The sequence below is a fragment of the Syngnathoides biaculeatus genome, chromosome 15 (genome assembly GCF_019802595.1).
Source record: "Syngnathoides biaculeatus isolate LvHL_M chromosome 15, ASM1980259v1, whole genome shotgun sequence".
Classification (NCBI taxonomy): Eukaryota; Metazoa; Chordata; class Actinopteri; order Syngnathiformes; family Syngnathidae; genus Syngnathoides; species Syngnathoides biaculeatus.
Window position 1 is genome coordinate 9,277,321 of NC_084654.1, and position 24,694 is coordinate 9,302,014.

A 24,694-nucleotide genomic window follows, 5' to 3' on the forward strand; every position below is an offset into this window, starting at 1 on the left:
CTTGCATGTGAGTGGGGAGGTCCTTGACCTTTTATATTATTTTTAAAAACAAAACAAAACAATCAATAGCTGTTTAAAGTCCAACAAGATGAACTTTTATTTTATAACCTTCCCATTTTACTGAGGGGCTTTCATCACATAGGAATCTTTTCAACATGGGCCCTCGATTTAATTCAGTTCAGGGCCCAAAATGCAGTAAAAAGTGAGCCTCTCCAGGTTTGATCAGACAACTAAAAGGCATTTTCTCCATTTAATAGACACTGACAGCATCTCAGAGGACTGTTAACTGGGAGTCCTCAAACAGTAACTCCTTCTAGGCAATCATTTAAGCTTGCCCATTTGCCATTTACAGACCAAACAATAGGATGAAAGAAAGGGGCATGAACAGGAGGAGGTGTTGGGAAGGACCATCATAGCGGCAGGGTCCCCTAACATTGAGTTGGAGTGCTTTCGCTTTAACTTTCACTTTCACTTTCACTTTCACTTTCACACACACACACACACCACACACACACACCACACACACACACACACACACACACACACACACACACACACACACACACACACACACACACACACTTATTTATTTATTATTTTATTAAGCTAAGTTATGTTTTATTAGTGGTGGGGGAGCTGTACAAATACATTTAGGTCAAAGGGATGGGGTAATTGCAGAGCCTAGTTATGGGGTCCTCCCGAATAAACCCAGGTGTGAAAGGAGAGAAAACCTCCAACATTCCCTCACCCTAGGCAATTTATGCTTTACTCTACCAGGGCTCGGGAGTGACTCATAACTTTGAACCACTTGGGCACTTGGCCCAGCGCTTTTAATTATGTGCTGGAATAGAGGCAGGGAGAGAAAGAGTGGAGGGAGGAGGGAAGAGGACGTAAGGGAGGGATAAAACCAAGCTGCCTTGTGGACCCCACTTCAGGGGCCTCTGTTCTAAAGCTCTTTAGCCACACAGACAACAGTAAGCAGTATGGAGGAGTAGCATGCGGGTGAGAGGTGCCAAGCTTGGGCACTTTATCTCGTTAGTGGCCTTAAATGCCATGCCGACACACACTCCGATCTGTCATTCTTGCTACTGGTCTCCAAGGGATTTGAGAGGTGCTTTGCGAGTTAAGAGACATTTCCACATTGCATTATGCTTAATGGGAGGTGGAGAGGCCAGAAGGCTTATGGGTACAGAAGGTGCTCTCCAGGCTAAAATTCCAATCGGAAAATCTTACTGTATGTTTAAAACCAGCCAAACTTAAGACAATTGCTAGCAAACAAGCAAAAAGTGGATAATACAATTAATTCCATGACTAAAATATGTTGAAAACTTGATTAAAACATGCAATGGTAGCCAGGTAAGAATAGAAATGTTATTATTAAGATTTACTCGTATTTGCTCTCTTATATTAATCTAAAAAAACCCACACATACATTTCTAAACCATGTCTGCATATGCAAGTTACCTCGAGCAATACAGTAAAACCAACTTGTTCCCAACCAAACTGTGAGTTCATCAATTTTTTTTAGGCATGTGTCATGTTTCTGAAACAAACTAAAAATAAAATGAAGACATATCAACCACTAATGACAAATTTAAATTAAAATAATAATAACAACAACAACAACAATAATACATTCGTCCATCCATCTTCTACCACTTCTCCGGGTCAGGTTGCAGGGGAAGTAGCTTCAGCAGGGATACCAAGACCTCCCTTTCCCCGGCCACTTATTCCAGCTCTTCCGGAGGGATCCCAAAGTGTTCCCAGGCCAGCTGAGAGACATAGTCTCTCCAGCGTGTCCTAGGTTGTCCCTGGGGTCTCTTTCCAGTGGGACATGCCCTGAACACCTCACCAGGATGGCATCTGGATCAGATGCCCCAGCCACCTCATCTGGCTCCTCTCAATGCGGAGGAGCAGCGGCTCGACACTGAGCCCCTCCCGGATGACAGAGCTTCTCACCCTATATCTAAGGGAGAGCTGCGGAGGAAACTCATTTCGGCTGCTTGTATCCGGGATCTATTTCTTTCTGTCACAACCCGCATCTGGTGCCCATAGTGGAGGGTAGGAACCTAGATCCACTGGTAAATTGAGAGCTTTGCCTTTTGACTTAGCTCCGTCTTTACCAAAACGAACAGATACAAAGTCCTCATCACTGTAGACGCTGCACCAATCTGCCTGTCGATCTCCAGCTCCATTCTTCCCTCACTCGTGAACAAGACCCCAAGATAATTTAACTCCTCCACTTGGGGCAGCATCTCATCCCCGACTCAGAGAGGGCAAGCCACCCTTTTCCGACTGAGGACCATGGTCTCAGAACTGGAGGTGTTGATTTTCATCCCAGCCACTTCACACTTGGCTGCAAACCACTCCACAATCTGGACACCCTCTACGCCTCGGCTGCGCCTAAAGATTCTGTCCATAAAAGTATTTCCAGCAGTACGGAACAAACTCGGACACTGCTCGTACAGGGACCAAACAGCCCATATCAGGGGATTCGGTAACCCATACTCCCAAAGAACCCCCCACAGGACTCCCTGAGGGACACGGTCGACCGCCTTCTTCAAGTCCACAAAACACATAGACTGGTTGGGTGAACTCGCATGCACCCATCCTGCCGAGGATGTAGAGCTTGTCCACTGTTCCACTGAAAACCATATTGCTCCTCCTGAACCTGAGATTTGACTTCCTGATGGACCCGCCTATCCAGCACCCCTGAATAGACCTTACCAGGGAGGATGAGGAGTGTGATCCTCCTATAGTTTGAACACATGCTACGGCTGCCCTTCTTAAAAAGGGAGCCATCACCCCAGTCTCCCAATCCAGAGGGACTGTCCCCAATGTCCCCGCGATGTTGCAGAGATGTGTCAACCAGGACAGCCACACAACAAACAGAGCCTTTAGGAATTCTGGGCGACTCTCATCTACCCCTGGGGCTCTGCTATTTAAGCACCTTTGTGACCTCAATCCCAGAGATAGAAGAGCCCACTTCATAGAACAATAACACATTCTATTAATTATTCCCTTTACATTACAAAGGAATCCAAATGGTAATTGTAGGCACTTCAAAACGTGATTCTCTCGTAGTTGAAGAAATTATGGCTCAGAAGGAGTCTTATTTTGTCTTTGTAACTAACACTGAAAGCATCCACACACTCAGTAGTAAATTCATTTGACTGTTTCTGACTGTGTCAGTCTTTGTTTCTTTCTTTGTTTTTGTTCACAAAAGCGAAAACCTAATGCACAATGTCTGAACAACACCATTAACGAGCTCATGAAAATTAGCATTGAACTTGCAGCACTTGTACAGTGTGAAAAGTAAGTATTTGAACATCCTGTGATTCATAGAATATTAAGAATATGTGCGAGACTTGTTACATTGACTGATCATAAGCGTTTATACAGTGTTTATGTCCAAATATTGATTCTTTTGAGAGCTAAAGTGAGGAAAATAAGTATTTGGACACCCTGTGATTTTGCAAATTCTCCCACTTTGAAATCATAGAGGGGAATTAAATTTTTATCTTAGATTATTAACATGGCTAAGACCAAAGAGCTGTCCAAAGACATCTGAGACAAAATTGTAGCCCTCCACAAAGCTGGAAAGGGCGACAGGGCAATTGCCAAGCTGCTTGATGAAAAAAGAGACAATGTTGGAGCAATTATTTAAGACATTAAAGTGGACTTTCGTGAAAATTCCTGAAAATACAAATGTGAGCACTAGAAGGTCCGGGGGCATTCTTTCCCCCCAAACTTGTTACGTCGCGTTGTACTGATACACTCGACCACATTGATCACTATCTTAGATACAGATCTAGTAATACTAATAGTATAATCAGTTGCCTTTAATATTTTGATACACACAGTCACTCACATTTGAAACATGTACGGGTGTGGTCAGTCATCCTTGCAGATAAAGTTACCAAAGTTAATATAACATAACTGTAAATTAGAAATAAAATGAACAAATACATAACTAAAATAGAAAACTAAAATTTAAAACTCAGAAATGATAATTTCCTATTTCAACTGATATTAGTAGAACATGATATAAAACGGTATTTAAAAATTTTCATCAATAATCAATAAATTGATCTGCCAAACTTGATCTGAAGACAAGTTAAATGTACTGGCCTGTCAAGGAATAAACACGAACGGTCTATACTCGCAATGTTTTGAAAATGCTGAAAGTTTAGTTCAACATAAACGGCGTTCGTGGCAACAAGCTAGCGATACATTGGAACAAACACTCCTATCGGCAACTGTCACGTATTGTTGTGTGTGTGTGTGGGGGGGGGGGGGGGGAACACGCACCACGGGACTGCCGTAATTAGTTGGCCGGCTTGCTAGAACGCGCCTTTATGTGCATGCGCTCGACGTATTGGCCACACCTGGATCAGGCGACGAGGTGGATGATACTGGTTTTTTTTCGTGGTTTGGTGGTCACACTGCCTCGCGATCGACGCAATGAGCACCCCTGGTGTAACTGAATTTCCTTTGACATGGCTCATGATGTTGATGACTTTCGATGTAAATGCGCTCGCATGACGTGAAGCAGTTCTGAACATGCGCTTTTGTACTTGGTCTGTACATGCTCAGTACGGTTAACTTGCATTTCCTGTTTCCTGGTGAAAACCGGTTGTTTTTTGTAGCAGCCTTATTTAGTGAACAGCGTTTATGAAATAAACACGTAAATTAATGTCAAGACCACACAAAATAAGCGAGAATGAGGGGATGGGAGAGAATGCGAGTGGAGGGGCGTTACTGTTACTAGTGTTAGTGCCTCAACATGGCTACGCTCGTGAATGCAAAACAACGAACTCAAACGCATGTTCGTCCAATGATGTCAGCTAATATCCGAATTATTTTTAGGCGATTTTTCCTCATTTTTTCCGGAGCAATTTTCATGAAAAATTAAAAATCCAAAAATCCGGAGGACTTTCATCACTTAATTATTAGAGAATGGAAGAAGCTAAACATGATTGTCCATCTCCCTTGGACAGGGGCTCCAAGCAAGAGCTCGGCTTGTGGTGTATAAATGATTGTAAGAAAGGTGAGGAATCATCCCAGAATTAGACGGGAGGAGCTGGTCAATGACCTGAAGAGAGCTTGCACCACTGTTTCCAAGGTTACTGTGGCTAATACACTACAACGTCATGGTTGAAAATCATGTATGGTACGGAAGGCTACCCTGCTTAAATCATCACACGTCCAGGCCTGTCTTATTCTTTTGGAGTGTTTTGCTATACATGGGACATGACGACTGCACTGTATTTAGGAGAGGATGACTGGAGCCATGCATTGTGAGATTTTGAGGAATAACCTCCTTCCCTCAGTTAGAGGAATAAAGATGGGTTGTGGCTGGGTCTTCCAACATGACAATGACCAGAAGTTCACAGCTAAGATAACCAAGGAGTGGCCCCATAAGAAGCATAACAAGGTTCTGGTGTGGCCAAGCCAGTCTCCAGACATAAATCCAATAGAAAATCTTTGGAATTACCTCAAACTTGGTGTTTCTCAGCTAGAGTTTAGAAACCTGGCTATCTAGAGACAATCTGTGAAGAGGACTAGGGCAATGGACTCTTTCACAGCACTGTATTCTTCACATTCTATGAAAAACGAGTTCTACTAAGACTTCATCGTGACTTTTGTACTAGTGTATCACACTGACCCTCAGAGCCCAAGATGTGTCTTAATATTTATTGAGAACATTTTTCTATTGTTTTTTCATTTCTATTTTGTTTTTTTTTTCAAATTAGTTTTTTGTTTAATCTAGGATTAAATTTAGAACATGCTTGTTTTGAAGTTAAACAGGCATTATATTACAATTTAAATGTTTTTGTTGTTGGGTTAATTGAAGTCATCTTTGAGGATTTTGTAATATAATTATTGTATTAAATTTCATATACCGGTTGTTGTTGACTTGAGATTTACAAGTTATGACGAGAGTTTTGTTATGTTGAATTTTCTTGACTTAGTTGGGATTAGCCGATAAGGCCAATGAAGAAATTCTGGTTTCAACACCATGCATTTCAGCCTTGAACAAATACATTTTATTCTTGTTGAATAAAAAATAAATACATTTCTTTCTTCAGTGCCATGTATTCCTAAATTCACCAAACACAAATATTGTTATATAATCATACAATTTTTACTACAGTGAGTTATTTTTTTTCCCTGTCATTAGAAAACTGCTCAATAAGTAGATTTTGAATAAAGCATAGCACAACTGAACGTTATTATATATTAATTTTGTTAAACAGAGCCTTAACATTTATTTCAGAATGTCATAGGTAGCCAGGTCAATTCTGTAAAAACAACCAAAAAAAAAAAACATTTTTAAGTGCTTTGAGGACCACATCACATAGGTTAAAATTTAAGTCCAGAACCAATAAAGGAAAACAATATGTATGTGGGGGGGGGGGAGGAATGTCCACCAAATGTAACTGGAAAGTGGTAAATGATCATATCAGAAGTAAAGGGTTTTAACCACTTTATTTTTTTACTACTCAATTACAATGCACTTCAATAGGCTAATGAACACAAGTCAAAGTCTTATCCGACTTCTCGATCAACAGTCATAGCAAAAGCTTTTTTTCATGGACCTTATGCACTGTGAGCATCCACAGCTACCAAGCTCAAAAAAGAAGCCCTGAATTGCTTCAAAGGTATACCTCATCTGTTTTGGAGCATCAATGCTGAGGGCATACAGAAGGCAGTTATGCCAATGCCCCTGACAGGTCTAGAATGTTATGCATCACTATGTCCCCTTCCAACACAACTGGCTGGTCTCACACAGATGTACCGGTATTGTCACTGGTTAGGGTGGTGAGGAAGGCAACAGACTGTTCAGCTCTGGTTCCAAAATATCAGTGTCCTCAAATGAAAGAACTGTGCATTATTTTGTGAGATAATAAAAACTCAAGACAAAACATTTCTAGTGATTTGACATTTTAAAACTTTTTTATTTTATTTTTCTTTTGTTAATGACATTAGCTTCACCCTACCAAACATGTGATGAGTTTTATAGAAAAGCATTTTCTACTACTGAAAATACACCAACAATACCCAGCTGCTTCTCAGCATAAAAAAAGAGACCGAGACAGAGAAGTGCAATCCTTACCATAAAATTATGTTGACTGCACTGATGTGGTGTATATTTCCATTTTGAATGAACTCATCCTTTAAAACCTCTTATGGGAATTAGTTACTTTTTATGTACTTACCAAGCACTTCAGGAAAATCTTTGTTGCATCTTCTCAGAGGAAAATGCGCAGGCCTCTTAGTGCTGCTGTCTTTTGGTGGATCACAATGTTCAATGTCTAAACAGTATTCAGTATGTATACAGTATAGTAACGTAGTGTACTTTATACACAATGCAAAATCAGAACTGCGTGACATCATTGTATGCTCAATGTGGATATGGAGAACTTTTTGGTAGTTTGATGTTCAAACGGGAAATCAGCTAATTGGAAATGTGAACCAAGGCACCAAAAACACTAATTTAGCATTAAAATCCCGCTCTCTGACTGTAGCCTTATTTACATCACTTTCATAAAATTTGTGCACGTCTGCCATACACCTACCCATGAACAGGGTTCTTACACTTCCAGAGAATCAAAATTCCATGAATTTTCCATGACTTTCCAGCTACTCAATACAAAATTCCATGACCAATACTGGATTGACTGGTTGTGCCAGACAGCAATATTTCAGCTATATGATCATATGTTGCCACTTAAATAATAAGTCCCAAAGCTTAACAATGTAGTAGGTGCATCGTAATGACTGTGAAATTTATAGTTATTAAAAATATAAACTATAATTACAAGTGTATAAAAGTATTGTTGCTTTGCATGTAATCAGCATGGACATGGGCATGCTTTTACAAAGCCATTCGCCTTTGAGTTTGCTTATCCTATCACTACACCATGGCAGTTAAGCATGCTCGTTAAGTGGTTTCTTATCTGCTGTGTTGTAAGGTAAGAGTACTCTTCAGTTACGAAGGCTTTATGCAAGCAAGCCTTGGGCTTCAAAGTTGCCTACAACCAAATTTCCCTCTAATTTTTTATGTCTGAGCAAACACACTAAGGCAGTGAGCGCCCCCTTTGACCACTGTGAGCAACATCAGACGTATGCACTGTGGTCAGATCAGTCTCATCCATTGAAGTTACATGCCTCATTCAAAGATTCATATTACAGCATTTACATTCCCATCAAAACATTTTCAAGAACAATTTTGTGTTTTTGAAAACTTACAATGAAAATGTCAAACAAAAAATACATTGCTAACCAAACCAAGCCAACTATGAACTGTAAATTTTAAATGTCGCTTCCAACTTTGTTTAATTTTTTTTTTCAACCCACAATGATATCCCTGTCTGTTTTTCTTGGTGTAAAACTGAATTATTGCTTGCAAAATATTGTTAGCAATGCATGTTGAAAGCGTAATGATGCTACCAACCAGTTTTAAGGTTAATGTTATGAGGTCTCCTATATTTAAAATACAGAATTAGCTTTTTATGCACTCTATTGTCTATGCTTTCACCCACTATCAGGCTGTGCCAAGGTGGAATTTTAACATGATACACCATCTCGTGTATTTTCTACTTTGGCTTCAGACGAGACCTTTTTTTACTAAAAAGAGAGAAAATCTCATCCAGTTTCACCACTTTTTCTTCCATTATTCACATACCCCAACATTCATTAAAGAAACAGCACTTTTTTTTTTTTTTTTTACTTTTACCATTATTATCGAGAGTAAACACCAGCAGCATGTTTAACGGTGTTTGGAATTATGAGTGTAGCCCTTTAAGAACTTCAGACATGATTAACATTAAACACTATCAAAAGTAACTTAATGCAGGGGTCGACAGAGCTGTGCCAATCTGATTTTGAAATAAAACCTCAGCACAGAAGTAGGTGAAGGCCTGGAAATAGCTTAGTTATGTTACCTGTTGGGAAAAAATGGATCTATGCTCCTGCTTCTGTCCATAAAAAGTTCAAACGCTATAGTCAAACTGTAGACCAGGTGAAAATGCAAAATGGTCGAAACAATACTTCAGTTCACAACCACCTGTCCATGTTTGGTCAAGTTTTCTTGGGGGTTTCAGTAAAAAAAAATGTCAGGTTCATCAGCACATGAGTTTCCCGCTTGGTAGAATTCAAATTGGTTCTGCATGTACACTTCAGTAATAGTTGAGGGTTTTAGACTGGTTCCTGATCTGACTCAAAAAAAAATAAATCTAAAAAGGAGATCATGTTTGTCATGCTATTTAGAAAATTTTTAGTTATGACAAAATTAAGAGAATGTTGTTGGGCAGTCACATTTTTGTGGGTTGTAAATAGAAAGCTTGACTTCTGACTCAGTTTTGCTTGAAAACAATCATTTTTACAGTGATGATTCACTTCAAATCCGGTGAATGGTCTAGGAATTACATGTTTCTATACGGTGGCGTGAAAGAATATTAGTACCCTCCTGATTTTTTTTTTTTGGCATATCTACCACATGGAAAGTTTTCAAGTCTTAACACCAATTTTAATATAACTCAGTAAAAACCAAAAGAAATACAAAATGCAGTTTTCAAATGACAATTCAAATGATTAAGGGAGAACAAAAAACATCAAAACTTTTCTGACCCTTTGTGAAAATGTGCCACCCCTTGCTAAATCAAAAATTCACTGTGACGTAAAACAAATTGGGGAAAGGTTTGGTTTTGGGAAAGGTGACAAAACAGAGTTTGTCACATCTACCTCAAATTTGCCTTGTCATTAAACTTGATCCTAACTAGTGTCTTTTCCTCCCATAGATTTCTACACCTCTCCTCGGCTGTACTCCTGCTTTGCACGTCTTGTTTCAGATGCAGAACCTGACACGTCTATGTACCTCTTCACTGACCCTGTTCAGTGGGAAATCTGCTGGCCCACTCGTTATGAATAAATATTCATCCTGTAAATCAGGGGTCCTAAACTGGTGGCCTGTGGGCCATTTGTGGCCCCAAGATGATATTTTGTGGCCCCCACCTGACTATAAAAGTTAAATGATAGTGTGGCCCTGAAGTTTTATACAAATGGCACTTTTAGTGTTGTGTGGGGAGCTGACGAACCGACCAATCACAGTGGGGTTGTGGCCCTTGGCGGCGTGATAGCAACCAGGCTTGAAGGAAGCATAGAAACATTTTTCTTTGAGTGAAAGTTACAGTGGTGTTTCCATGGAGAGTTTCATGAGTTGTTTTGCACACAACTAGTTTACACCAGCTTCCTTGGTTATCTTATTTTGTGCACCAAGGCTGCGGCCCAACCTAAGCTAGAATGCTAGCCTTAATAAAAAAAAAAAAGCATGAAGAATTGTACATTCAACTACATGTATTGACAATGTGTGGTAAAAAAATATATCAATCAAGTGGACATTGTCACTTTTTCCAATAAGCACCATTTTTTGGAATGAGCTCGGTTTGCATTTGGTGCCAGACCATTTTCACATTCAAGTCTGCCAGAAAACAGGCAAATTTTTCTCTAGGCAGACATTTCTCACTCTTTCACCATCATCCCTCTCTGTTTCTCAGAGAGCTAATTATTTCTCCCCCTGTTTAGCACCAACTGTTTCTCTCATCTGTCCCTGTAATGACCTCTGCAAGATGTGCATCCAGGCATGTATTCACGCACATTCTTCTTTCTCATCATTCACACATACAAATATAGATGGAACAAAACAAGCAAAAAAAATTAAACAATAGCCAGAGAAACCAGAGTTTCAAACACCAAATGGATGGACATGTAACAGTTGTGTGTATCATAAATAATGACACTTGGGCTGAAGTCCAGTTGTTAGTTATTGCATTTTAAATGCTGGACAGACTGTGTGGTTTCAAATGGTGTTGCAAAGGTTGATGCAATTAGAGAACTATTATATTGTAATATTATAAATCCCACCAAAACGTCTAATTTATTAACGAATATACACAATCACTAGCCACATCATTTAACACAAGGTCACAATGACTAATAATACACTGTCGCTGTCAAAAGTTTGCTTGGAAAAGAATAGTATGCTGAGGTATAGTTGCACAGTGCATGAAACCAGGTTAAACAAAACCTGCAGCGCTATGGGGCACAAGCCAGTGCAATCTGAGGCCAGTCCCAAGCCCGGATAAATGCAGAGGGTTGTGTCAGGAAGGCCATCTGGTGTAAAACTGTGCCAAACAAATATGAGCGTTCATCTAAAGAATACCATACCAGATCGGTCGTGGCCCGGGTTAACAACGCCCGCCCCCACCACAGCTAACCTCAGGGTGTCGGTGGAAATTCAGCTACTGTGGGTCGAAGAGAAGGAAACTGGATTCATCGGCAGAAGAAGAATGCACAGAGCCTACAACTGAGTGTAGGGAGTTTGAATGTTGGTACTATGACAGGAAAAGCTCAGGAGTTGATTGACATGATGATTGGGAGAAAGGTTGATATATTGTGCATCCAAGAGAGCGGTGGAAAGGTAGTAAGGCTAGACATTTAGGAGCAGAGTTTAAATTATTTCACCATGGAGTAGATGCGAAGAGAAATGGAGTAGGGGTTATTTTAAATGAAGAGCTGGCTAAGAATGTCTTGGAGGTGAAAAGAGTATCAGATTAAGTGATAAGGCTGAAATTTGAAATTGAGGGTGTTACAGTGAAGGAAATAAGTATTTCAACACCCTGCTATATTGCAAGTTCTCCCACTTAGAAATCATGGAGGGGTCTGAAATATTCATCGTAGATGCATTTCCACTGTGAGAGAGATAATCCAAAAAGAAAAATCCAGAAATCACAATGTATTATTTTTTAACGATTTATTTGTGTGACACAACTGCAAATAAGTTGGAGCACTGTTGGAGCAATCATTAGAAAATGGAAGAATCTAAACATAATGGTCAATCTCAATCGGAGTGGAGCCCAATGCAAGATATCACCTCGTGGAGTCTCAATGATCCTTAGAAAGGTGAGATATCAGCCCAGGACTACACTACAGGACTTGGTCAATGACCTGAAAAGAGCTGGGACTACCATTTCCAAGGTGACTGTTGGTAATACACGAAGACGTCATGGTTTGAAAACATGCATGGAACATAAAGTTCCCCTGCAAACCAGCACATGGCAAGGCCTGTCTTAAGTTTGCAAATGACCATTTGGATGATGCAGAGGAGTCATGGGAGAAAGTTTTATGGTCAGATGAGACCAAAATCGAACTTTTTGGTCATAATTCCGCTAACCGTGTTTGAATGATGAGTTCCATCCCAAGAACACATTCCTTACTGTGAAGCATGGGTGTGGTAATATCATGCTTTGGGGATTTTTCTGCACATAGGACAGGACGACTGCACTGTATTAAGGAGAGGATGACCGCGACCATGTATTGTGAGACTTTGGGGAACAACCTCTTTCCCTCAGTCAGAGCATTGAAGATGGGTCGTGGCTGGGTCTTTCAACATAACAATGACCCGAAGCACACAGCCAGGAAAACCAAGGAGTGGCTCCATAAGAACCATATCAAGGATCTGGCGTGGCCTAGCCAGTCTCCAGACTTACGCCAATAGAAAATCTTTGGAGGGAGCTGAAACTCTGTGTTTCTGAGCTACAGCCCAGAAACCTGTCTGATCTAGAGAAGATCTGTGTGGAGGAGTGGGCCAAAATCCTTCCTGCAATGTGTGCAAACCTGGTGAACAACTACAGGAAACATTTTGACCTCTGTAATTGCAAACAAAGACCACTGTACCAAATATTAACATTGGTTTTATCAGGTTTTCTTGGTGTGTCTTTTGGTAGGAAAGGGGAGAAGGAGACTTGGTGGTGGAACCCCAAAATACAAGGAGTCATACAAGGAAAGAGATTAGCGAAGAAGAAGTGGGATACTGAGAGGACTGAGGAGAGGCGAAAGGAGTACATCGAGATGCGACGTAGGGCAAAGGTAGAGGTGGCAAAGGCTAAACAAGAGGCATATGAAGACATGTACACCAGGTTGGACACGAAAGAAGGAGAAAAGGATCTCTACAGGTTGGCCAGACAGAGGGATAGAGATGGGAAGGATGTGGAGCAGGTTACGGTGATTAAGGATAGAGATGGAAATGTGTTGACTGGTGCCAGTAGTGTGCTAAATAGATGGAAAGAATACTTTGAGAAGTTGATGAATGAAGAAAATGAGAGAGAAGGAAGAGTTGAAGAGGCAAGTGTGAAGGACCAGGAAGTGGCAAGGATTACCAAGGGGGAAGTCAGAAAGGCACTACAAAGGATGAAAAATGGAAAGGCAGTTGGTCCTGATGACATACCGGTAGAGGTATGGAAGCAATTTGGAGAGATGGCTGTGGAGTTTTTGACCAACTTATTCAACAGAATACTAGCGGGCGAAAAGATGCCTGAAGAATGGAGGAAAAGTGTTCTAGTTCCCATTTTTAAGAACAAAGGGATGTTCAGAGCTGTGGGAACTATAAAGGAATAAAGTTGATGAGCCACACAATGAAGTTATGGGAAAGAGTAGTGGAGGCTAGACTCAGGACATAAGTAAGTATCTGCGAGCAACAGTATGGTTTCATGCCTAGAAAGAGTACAACAGATGCATTATTTGCCTTGAGGATGCTAGTGGAAAAGTACAGAGAAGGTCAGAAGGAGCTACATTGTGTCTTTGTGGATCTAGAGAAGGCCTATGAGTACCAAGAGAGGAACTGTGGTACTGCATGCGTAAGTCTGGTGTGGCAGAGAAGTATGTTAAAATAGTACAGGACATGTATGATGGCAGCAGAACAATGGTGAGGTGTGCCTTAGGTGTGACAGAGGAATTTAAGGTGGAGGTGGGACTGCATCAGGGATCAGCTCTGAGCCCCTTCCTGTTTGCAGTGGTAATGGATAGGCTGACAGATGAGGTTAGACTGGAATCCCCTTGGACCATGATGTTCGCAGATGATATTGTGATATGCAGTGAAAGCAAGGAGCATGCAGAGGAACAATTAGAAAGATGGAGACATGCACTGGAAAGGAGAGGAATGAAGATTAGCCGAAGTAAAACAGAATATATGTGCGTGGATGAGAAAAGTGGAGGGGGAAGAGTGAGGCTACAGGGAGAAGAGATAGCGAGGGTGGACGACTTCAAATATTTAGGGTCAACGATCCAGAGCAGATGAGGTTAGACTGGAATGCCCTTGGACCATGATGTTCGCAGATGATATTGTGATATGCAGTGAAAGCAAGGAGCATGCAGAGGAACAATTAGAAAGATGGAGACATGCACTGGAAAGGAGAGGAATGAAGATTAGCCGAAGTAAAACAGAATATATGTGCGTGGATGAGAAAAGTGGAGGGGGAAGAGTGAGGCTACAGGGAGAAGAGATAGCGAGGGTGGACGACTTCAAATATTTAGGGTCAACGATCCAGAGCAATGGTGAGTGTGGTAAGGAAGTGAAGAAACGGGTCCAAGCAGGTTGGAACAGCTGGCGAAAGGTGTCTGGTGTGTTATGTGACAGAAGAGTCTCTGCTAGGATGAAGGGCAAAGTTTACAAAACAGTGGTGAGGGCGGCCATGATGTACGGATTAGAGACCGTGGCACTGAAGAAACAACAGGAAGCAGAACTGGAGGTGGCAGAAATGAAGATGCTGAGGTTCTCGCTCGGAGTGACCAGGTTGGATAGGATTAGAAATGAGCTCATTAGAGGGACAGCCAAAGTTGGATGTTTTGGAGACAAGATTCGAGAGAGCAGACTTTGATGGTTTGGACATGTTCAGAGGCGTGAGAGTGAGTATATTGGCAGAAGGATGCTGAGGATGGAGCTGTCAGGCAAAAGAGCGAGAGGAAGACCAAAGAGAAGGTTTATGGATGTGGTGAAGGAAGACGAGGGCAGTTGGGGTTAGAGAGGAAGATCCAGAAGATAGGCTAAGATGGCAAAAGATGACACGCTGTGGTGACCCCTAATGGGACAAGCCGAAAGGAAAAGAAGAAGAAGGTTTTCTCAGGTTTTCAAATATTTATTTGCAACTGTATCACACAAATAAATCGTTAAAAAAAAAAAAAAAAAACATACATTGTGATTTCTGGATGTTTCTTTTTAGATCATCTCTCTCACAGTGGACATGCACTGAACATTTCAAACCCCTTCATGATTTCTAAGTGGGAGAACTTGCAATACAGCAGGGTATTCAAATACTTATTTTCTTCACTGTATGTATCACATGATTAGCAGCTATGCCCCACAGGTAGGATGTGACCTCGAGATGAAAGACAAATTCCTGAAGGAACTAGATGTAGTCGTTCTGAGCATCCCAGACAGAGAGAGAGAGTTGCGAATGGCGCAGATTGGATTGGACATGTTGGTGAAGGAAACAGGGGCGATGAAGAAGTGAAGTGAAGTACGGCATCCAGGAAAGGAACTTTGAGGGACAGATAGTGGTGGACTTTGCAAAAGGATGGAAATGGCTATAGCGAACACTTTTTTCCAGAAGAGGCAGGAACATAGAGTGACCTACAAGAGCGGAGGTAGAAGCATGCAGGTGGATTATATTTTGTGCAGATGATGTAAGATGAACGAGGTAACAGACTGTAAGGGAGTGGTAGGCGACAATATAGCTCGACAGCATAGGATGGTGCTGTATAGGATGACTCTGGTAGTAGGGAGGAAAATTAACATTTTTTTTCTTTTAAATTACTGCAGCCCAGGTGATCAGAGAGACAGGCAGGAGAGTATTTGGTGTGTCTTGTGGTAGAAAAGGCGAGAAGGAGACTTGGTGGTGGAACCCCAAAATACAGGAAGTCCTACAAGGAAAGAGATTAGCGAAGTGGGACACAGAAGGACTGAGGAGAGGTGGACGGCATACATTGAGATGCAATGTAGGGAAAAGGTAGAGGTGGCGAAGGCTAAACAAGAGGCATATGACAACATGTACACCTGGTTGGATACGAAAGAAGGAGAAAAGGTTCTCTACGGGTTGGCCAGACAGAGGGATAGACATGGGAAGGATGTGCAGCAGGTCAGGGTGATTAAGGATCGAGATAGAAATGTGTTGAGTGGTGCAAGTAGAGTGGTAAATACATGGAAAGAATACTTCGAGAAGTTGATGAATGAAGAAAATGAAAGAGAAGGAAGAGTACAAGAGGCAAGTGTAAAGGACCAGGAAGTGGTAATGATTAGTAAGGGGGAACTTAGAAGACACTACAAAGGATGAAAAATGGAAAGGCAGTTGGTGCTGATGACACACCTGTGGAGGTATGGAAGCAATTTGGAGAGGTGGCAGTGGAGTTTTTGACCAACTTACTCAACAGAATACTCGCGGGCGAGAAGATGCCTGAAGAATGGAGGAAAAGTGTGCTAGTTCCCATTTTTAAGAACAAAGACGATGTTCAGATCTGTGGGAACCATGGAGGAGTAAAGTTGAAGAGCCACACAATGAAGTTATGGGAAAGAGTTGTGGATTCTAGACTCAGGACAGAAGTAAGTACAGTACTCATTTTCTTCACTGTAATGACATCAAATTTAATTGGAATAAGTTAGGTATAACTTTTTTGGTGTCAAGATGGTTAATTCTTGTTGCGCCGTTGGCTGTCAAAACCGTGCAGGCTGGTAAGTGGGTTTCAGTTTAAACTTCATAATAAATTATTCTAATTATGAATGCGGAAAATATATCATTACAGTACCGATTAATGTGTTTGAAGTATTAGCTCTAGGTGTATAAGTGGCTTCTATCACTGATAATATATTTCATTATCCCAGGCATATATCACACTTCATCACAATTATTTTGTGCCACACTAACTGATATTTCAGTATCATAGGCATATATCACACCTTGATCACAATTCTTGTATATCATAGTCACTGATGTATATTTCAGAATAACAGTTTATCACAATTATTATGTATCGCAGGTTGTATAGTGTTGAATATTAATGATGTTGCAAACGTATCTCAATCTGTGTATAAATGAGTGAAAGTGTATACTAAAGGTTACATTTCAAGTTCATAGAGAATAAATCTCTATAAAAGGGTATCAACTGAATATGTGTTGTTGCGGGTGTTGTGACGGTGGGCTTGGTGCAGGTGTACATATTCTGTAGGTGAGATGGATTGCGCATGCGTGTTGTGTGCTAAGCGCCAATAAAGCGAATCAATGCACCGTGTTATTACTACTCCTGCCATTGAGCTTTGGAGGTGCGACATGAGACCCTGAGGAGGACAACCTCAGCCCAGGAGAGACGTCCCCCCTGCCACTTGACCACGGTCAGGCGACCGGTGTAGAAACCGTGAAGAGTGTACACGTGTATGGAATTCATTGATAATGTTTCCGAGTTTGTTCAACCTCTTGCACAAAAAGTGAAGAATCCCTTGTAATATGTGGAATATATATCAATTGAAATGCCTGCTACACTAAGACGAGTGGTGGGGTGACAGTTGACGTGTTTGGCATGGGGAATATTATTAAAGGTATGTACCTCCCATTACATTTGTATGTATCAATGTGTCTTCTAAACCTTCCTGGGCATGATGCTAATGTTTAGATTATCTTCGTCTCTCTTGGGATCCAAAGCATCCCAAGTATTTAGATTGATCACATAGTTTTCCATAACAATGTGTGTATGTTTCCCATGCTTTTTGCCCTGACCGGAAGTTAAAGCCTATTGACCATGGCGGCAGACATAATGGATGCAGAGTGTGCAGTCTAGTTTTTATTCTATGTCATTGATTGGGTCACTATCCCTTTGTAAGATCTATTTGCTCTCATGCTTTAATGTCCTGGCTGATATCTTGAGATGTTGCTTCAATATTTCCACATGTTCGTTCTTTATGATGCCCTCTATTTTGTCAAGTGCGCCAGTTCCTCAAATGGAAAAAACAACTTACATGATAATGCCTATGTCGTATTTCAATTAGGATTATGTTGCCAGGCTCGCAAGCTTCCCTTTTCTCTTACAAAAGTAACGATTGTTATTATGGTCAAGCAGTTCAATTTTAGTTTCGCCAGACCACAGGGGATGGAAAAAAGGGGGGAGCTTGTAGACCTGAGACCACTATGCCAAGTGTGAAGCATGGTGATGGCAGCATCATGTTGTGGAGCTGTATTGCTGCATCAGGACTGAAGTGACTTCGGGATAACTAAGTCATTGTCTTGGAGGGGCCATAACAAAGTCCTGAATTCCATCAAAAATTTGTAGGCAGATCTGAAATTGCATGTGTGAGCAAGGCAACTGACGAAGCTGACTCAGTTACAACAGTTTTGCCAGGAGGAATAGGCCAGGATTGTCAGAAGCTTGTAGAAGGTTTGGAAGGTTACCCAAAATGTTTGACCTAAGTCATGCAGTTCAAAGGAACTGCTACTGGATACTAAGGAAATGCATGTAAACTTTTGACCTCAAAGAAAATAATATGAAATTCTCTAACAAATTCTCACTCATTATTGTGGCATTTAACAAAATGACATAATTTTGGTCATCCTTACTTCCCTGAAACAGGAGAGGTTTAGTCTGATTCGACTTGAGACAGTGAGATAAAAAATAAAACGTGTTTTTGCAGTGTATGTAAACTTCTGGCTTGAACTGTATGTATGCATGTTAAAATGAAAAAGCCGCTGTACTGACCTCATCAAAGCTCTGGTTGTAGAGGCGAACAGAACGAACTGTCGTTACAGTAATAGTTCAAAAACACATTCAGATGGAAGTAAGTATAGTCTATTGGAATTAAGTGCGATCACTTCCATGCACAATGCAATAGATGACCGTTGGTTCATTTTCCAAATTATATCCGTTCATATTAGAATAACACGCTGTGGCGACCCATTACGGGACAAGCCGAAAGGAAAAGAAGAAGCGTAAAACTGTTACTTGTGTTATCTGTTTTCTCACCTGGTTGTCAAACTTTAGAGACTGTGTGCCCACAAGGAAACGAATAGCATCAGTTTCAGCTGTCTGTGCAGTAAGTGAACGTGCCTAAAAGACATTCAAAGATACAAACCGTGCAAAATAATGGACGTTAGATACGTATATATGTACATCTCAAGCAACAACAGATATCAGAAGACATCTTGTTAAACCAACTACACATGTAATGAAACTTAAAACAGTAAAAATATCCTCTCACTTCGCAAAATAATTACTAGAGTTTGAAATAATCGTAAGACAGATACCTGGAATTCAAGTCCATATATTACGGGTGCATCGTCCTCCATTTTAACTGCAGGTTACTTCTGAATTCGGCGGTTTTAAATATATTTTATTGCCAGGACAATGCTCATTTCCCTCACTTCCGCGAGTAGTAATATTTCCGTAGGTATCTGCGCTAACGTAGTGTAACCACTGATATTCAGCATGAATGCGTATTTAACCGTACGTACTTTCATTCAGGAATACAAAACAGGGCGTCTTATAATATTTGTCAGCTTCGATGTGCCGTACATAAAGCTTCCTGGTAGCAAGAGCAACCGCGCGTGCGCAATATTGTTGTGTGCTTGAGCCTGTGAGGTTAGTTTTAGTACCTGTATTTTATTTTTGATGCAACGTTTGCCTGCTGTTATTACAGTGCTACTTTGATAATTTTGGGCTATTATATGCTTTTACAACCGTATTTTAGTTTCTGAATCCTTTAATTCACTGCTTGGTAAGCTGCGTTTCTTGTTGCCTTAGCAAAGTAGCAAAATGAAAGCAATGCGTTTGACTGCTCACTGTGATGGTGCTTGCTCGTGAACAGCTTTCAACTCGTCAACTCAATATCCTGGATGCTGCTTTTTTTTATCGGAAAAATGAATGAATGATTTATTATACTAAAATTCTGTGACTCTCCGTCCTGTAGTTAGGTCATCTCGTTTAATTGGATATTTAAAATGTTTTATATTCCGTATTTATTTCAATAATTTACGTCTTTCAGGTTTTGAAAAAGCAGTAAATGGAGAGTGAGGACGCTCCAGCCCAGCGGCCAGTCACTTTGGACATCACAGTAGAGGATGTCACCCAGGAGGCTCCATCCCCACATCCTCCAGAGTCAGCTCGCAGTCCTACTCCTGCCAGAGATAATATCCTGCTACAGGGAGAGAGCATCGACCTGGGGGGAGACTTTGCAACACCCCAGGGAGACAGCAGTGCTTCACCGTCAGAAAGTCTGATGGACAAGCTCAATGACCAAATGATGGAGAGTGTCATTATCTCAGATTCAGCCAATAACAGTGAGGAGGAGGATGTTGCGCCCATTGACTCATTCCTCGAATGTGGCGCTGATGAAGGAAATGAAAGATATACATCATGTGACACTGAGGAACAGACTGACTGCATACAGGTTATGACCGAGACTGACAATTCAAATGTGGAGCATAAAGAAGATTCTGAGAAAAAAGAGGAGCTAAAACCAAGAGAGCGTTCAAATTCATCTCACACTGACACACAGTGTCCACCAAGTTTTGAAAGTCAGCAACCAGTTTTGGAAAGTCGGACAAATATCAAAGATGAGCCTGTCCCAGTTTGCACTATATTTAGTCAGAGTAAGCAGTCAAATTCCCTGATACCTGATGGCTTCCAGCCCATCCTCATCAAGTCCCCCAGCTTTAGTATGGGGAGTGGTGGGGGAGGTGATGAAGCGGTAACCCCCAGCAAGTTGAACATTCCACTCGTATGCCAGCCTAGCCCTAGTCTCAGCAAATTCTTCAGTGACAATGGGCAGGCCAATCCCGCCTCTGATTTTTTCGATTCCTTCATGGCCCCATCATCCTTCATCTCTGTCTCTAACCCCAATGCAGAGATCCCTCCAGGCCCAACTGCAGCACCTATAGCCACAAACCCCCAACAGCTATCTTTTGCATCCTCCTCCCCTAGTGTTACCACTCCTCACTCAGGACATAGGCCCGCCACTCCTCCTGATTTCGGAGTCAAGTGCCAGTCTCCTCCATCTCCAAGTCAACCCCTTGCCTCAGCTCCAGTCACTCAGTTGCAGTCTTTCAACCAGCTCCAGGCTGTGTTCTCAGGAAGTGACGATGCATTTGCAACGGCGCTCAGTCTGAGCGAGGTGGACAGACGCCATGATGCATGGCTGCCATCTGAGGAGACTAGGAAGTCATTGCTCCCCATGGCCTCACAACAGTATAGCCTAGCGTATGCTGAGAGTAACAGACTCACCATGCCCGGTCTTAAGTTTGACAACCTTCAGGTAAGACAAAGCATTTACAAGAAAATACTTTTTATTTTGGTGACAAATAAATAAATTTCCATCGCCACTTATGATATTATGGATAAAAGGAACAGAATTCCCTATCATTTAAGCAATTGTAATAAGCAGTCAGTAAAAAAGTGCTCGCTCTGTTGTTGCATGAATAGAATGTTTTGTTTTTTTTTGACAGTTAATACTTTTTATAAATTGTTAATTGCAGTTGTATGAACAATATTGCGTGTGTCCTTTTTAAAATATCACTCTGTATGTGTAATAAAAATCATATTTAGTAAGTCATATTAGTTTTGTGGCGGCACGGTGGTTCATCTGATAAAGCTTTAGTCTCACAGTTTTGAGGACCACGGTTTGATCCCGGCCCCACCTGTTTGGAGTTTGCATGTCTCCCCGTGCCTGCGTGGGATTTTTCCAGGCACTCCAGTTTCCTCCCACATTCCAAAAACGTGCAACATTAATTGGACACACTAAATTGCCCCTCAGTGTGATTGTGAGTGCGACTGTTGTCTTGTCTCCATGTGCCTTGCGATTGGCTGGCAACCAGTTTAGGGTCTACCCCGCCTCCTGCCCATTGACACCCGAGGTAGGGTCCAGCACTCCCCACGACCCTTGTGAGGATAAGCGGCAAAGAAAATAGATGGATGGATATTAGTTTTGTTAATATTTTTCCAAATCATTTGTCACTACATTGTATATTTTGTCACAGGATGATGCTGTAAAAGATTTAATGCTTCGATTCTTGGGCGAGCAAGCGGCTATGAAACGACAAGTTCTCACTGCCAACTCTGTGGAACAGTCCTTCCTGGGTCTCAAACAGCTCATTGTAAGTTTGTAATTATTAATGCTAGCCCACTACTTAGTGTTTTGAAGAAGAATGACATGACATAAGCATAAACATGAGAAAGTCCACCCACTGATAATGGTGTCTGACAATTTTACCTTCTTCTCTTTTTGGAGAGTGTTGTAATGTGCTATATTTACTCCATAACATTTACCGGATATAAAATACCGTGCTAACTGTGACCGTGGTTGGGAAACGTATTCTTCATGCCGAGGTTATCCTGCGCAGGGTTAACTCGTCCTTTCATTGCATAGCTGAGCTGCGTGGCAGGAAAAGTAAAGTTACTCTTCCCCCGTCTGCCATTGCGCTTGTATTTTTTTCCCACCTCACCCTACCACTGAGCAGTCCCGTCTCATGGCGACGCACACAGACACTGAGCTTGTTGTCACAATACTAGTAACAACCGTAATAAACTCAAGCAAAGCGCACATGCAAATACCGTAATAAACACAAGCAACGTTCACTCCCAACTACTGTAATGAATTCAACCAAAGCACGCATGCGCACGTATGCACATAAACGTAACTTCGATATGCTTTTGTGCCTTCACGAGAGCTGCATTAAAGAAGGCAAAGAGACTCAGGTTGGCCACTGCATGAAAGTATTGGGGTTGAACAGCCTCAGAAAGTCTTTCATATCATTTCAGTCTCTGTCGCTCTCAATGTGATTTTCATCTTGCGTTACCGCTGAAGTTGTGCTGTTCTCCTCACGTAGAAGTCCAGCCTTTTAATCCGTTAGTGATAGTAGATTCTATTCTCCTCACAAAGCAGTCCAGCCTTTTAATCCTTTAGTGAATTTTTTCACACTGCTCCATGCATGTAAATTCCATCAGAAGAGCTTCGCATGCGGCCACTTTTTGTCAAAGATTTTTAAATTAGTTAAATTAAAAAGATATATTTTTCCATTTGTGAGTGTAGTGCAGCATCTTTCTTTCGGGGCTGCAAAGACCAGCACCATCTGATTCTACAGCCAAATGAGTTAGATTTGTCTTCTTCTATCGCCGTTTGAGGCAGATTCTTCTTGTATACCCGCTGAAAGTAAGTCTCCTCCACATTTGTAGCCTCTGCACATACTCAAAACCGAGTGCACTGGAGGAAACATCCATGTTTGAACCATTTCAAGTTTTTGTTGTACTTTCAAAGTCATAGCTGCTAGTAGAAAAAAAATGTTTTACTCTCATCCAAAAACAGCCAGCCAATCCAGTTACACTTTCTTAGTATGTGACGTTACATGAATAAGAAATTCTAGCTGCGATTGGCTGGGTGTTTGGTTCTGACCTGGAGTAACTCTGCCTGGTAGCACAGGCGGTGAATTTTACACATCGAATTGTAGCCAGTTGAATTTCAGACAGCGAATTGAAGCCAGTTGAATTGTTAACATTAAAAAGTTGCACTGAAATACAACTACTGAAAATGTTATCACTTTGCATTTCAAATTCAAATCCTGTTTACTGTGGCATTTCAAATTCAAAATCTGGTGGGACTTATTTACTTCCATAAATTCACCCCTCCACAGCGGAAAAGCTGAATCCTAGCTCCACATTCAGAATCAAAGCGAGCAATTTTTTTTGTAAGCTGACCAGGCTTGAGTTATTTATGTGATGTGTTCACATATTGGACAATGACACGGAACAGCAAGTGGAGGAAAACCATTTTTGTTTCTGGAATTGAATTATCTTTTTTTTTCCTCCATATTATGAGGATGAATTCTATTCAAGTTTTATAAATCTAATTGCAATGAAGTTGGGACAATTTGTTTAATAAAAACAGAATACATACAATAAATTTGCAAATCATGTTAAACCTATATTTAATTGAAAACACTACAAAGAGCAACGCTGAATGTGGTAAAGAGGTGAAGATACTGATCCAAATCCCCCTCCCCGCAAAAAAAGAACAGTTGGAGGAAAGTGTTTAGAAGAGTCTCTCAAAAGGGGAGGTTTTAAAAGATGGTGGTGAGGCCAGCCATGATATGTCTCTTCAGCCCCACTGTCTCCCAGTTGTATATGTTTATCAATACGATGAAGAATTCTGATCATCAGGACACCCACTGTCCCTAAGATAGATGGTGAATGCATTGGTAGAAGGATATTTGAGGAGGGGGCAGCCTGGCAAGAGAGCTAGAGGAAGGCCTAAGAGAAGCTGGATGAATGAAGTGGGGGAAGACCTGAGGGCAATTGGTGCTTGGTTCTTCAAATTATGTCCCTCATTCTGCCAAAAATATACCACATCCCTTTGTCTTGATTTGGTGTCCAACTTTCTAGTTATCAAGCATTTTATGGATCACATTGTTTGACCCCTAAATTACCTTGAGAGGCAGTTATTTTAAACATTTTTGCAACAACGTGTCATGCTCCTGGGATCCTCCCCAGGCTAGGTATGGCCAGCCAATTAGTCGACACACACCTGCACCCTGTTTCAGCTGATTACACCCAGTACTTATAGAACACTGGGGACAACTAGTCCTCCGCCAGATCGTTGATTCCCATGCCTCGTTCCCGCACTCCCGTGTACCAACCCTCGCCTGTTCCCTGACCATCCTCGTAAGCCTGCCACTTCTGATACTGCTGCTTTTCCTGACTGACTCGCTGATCATTAACCACAGACCGAATAAAGGCTTTCTCTACTCTACCTGCTTGCCTCTGGAGTCGTGCATTTGGGTCCGTCCTCGAGCCCCGGTCGTGACAGAACGATCTGGCCAAAACATGG

The 24,694-nt window shown here is 41.4% G+C and overlaps 2 protein-coding genes across 3 annotated transcripts in view; one reads left to right on the forward strand and one right to left on the reverse strand.

Annotated features, from left to right (window-relative positions):
- Positions 1-19,264, reverse strand: part of eipr1 (EARP complex and GARP complex interacting protein 1) — a 78,867-nt gene extending 59,603 nt beyond the window's left edge. The window contains exons 1-2 of the mRNA XM_061842806.1: positions 19,125-19,264; positions 18,844-18,927 (exon numbers count right to left, since the gene is read on the reverse strand). Coding sequence (XP_061698790.1) covers positions 18,844-18,927; positions 19,125-19,166 — 126 coding nt within the window. The 5' untranslated portion in view covers positions 19,167-19,264. The remainder of the gene's footprint in view (positions 1-18,843; positions 18,928-19,124) is intronic.
- Positions 19,265-19,327: 63 nt separating this feature from the next.
- The window catches only part of trappc12 (trafficking protein particle complex subunit 12), a 42,253-nt gene continuing 36,886 nt past the window's right edge, over positions 19,328-24,694 (forward strand). Inside the window, exons 1-3 of one of the 2 annotated variants that reach the window (XM_061842804.1) lie at positions 19,328-19,458; positions 19,862-21,130; positions 21,852-21,968. In XM_061842804.1, coding sequence (XP_061698788.1) covers positions 19,880-21,130; positions 21,852-21,968 — 1,368 coding nt within the window. In that variant the 5' untranslated portion in view covers positions 19,328-19,458; positions 19,862-19,879. Of the gene's footprint in view, positions 19,595-19,861; positions 21,131-21,851; positions 21,969-24,694 lie in introns of both variants that reach the window. The other variant, XM_061842805.1, reaches the window with a different exon arrangement.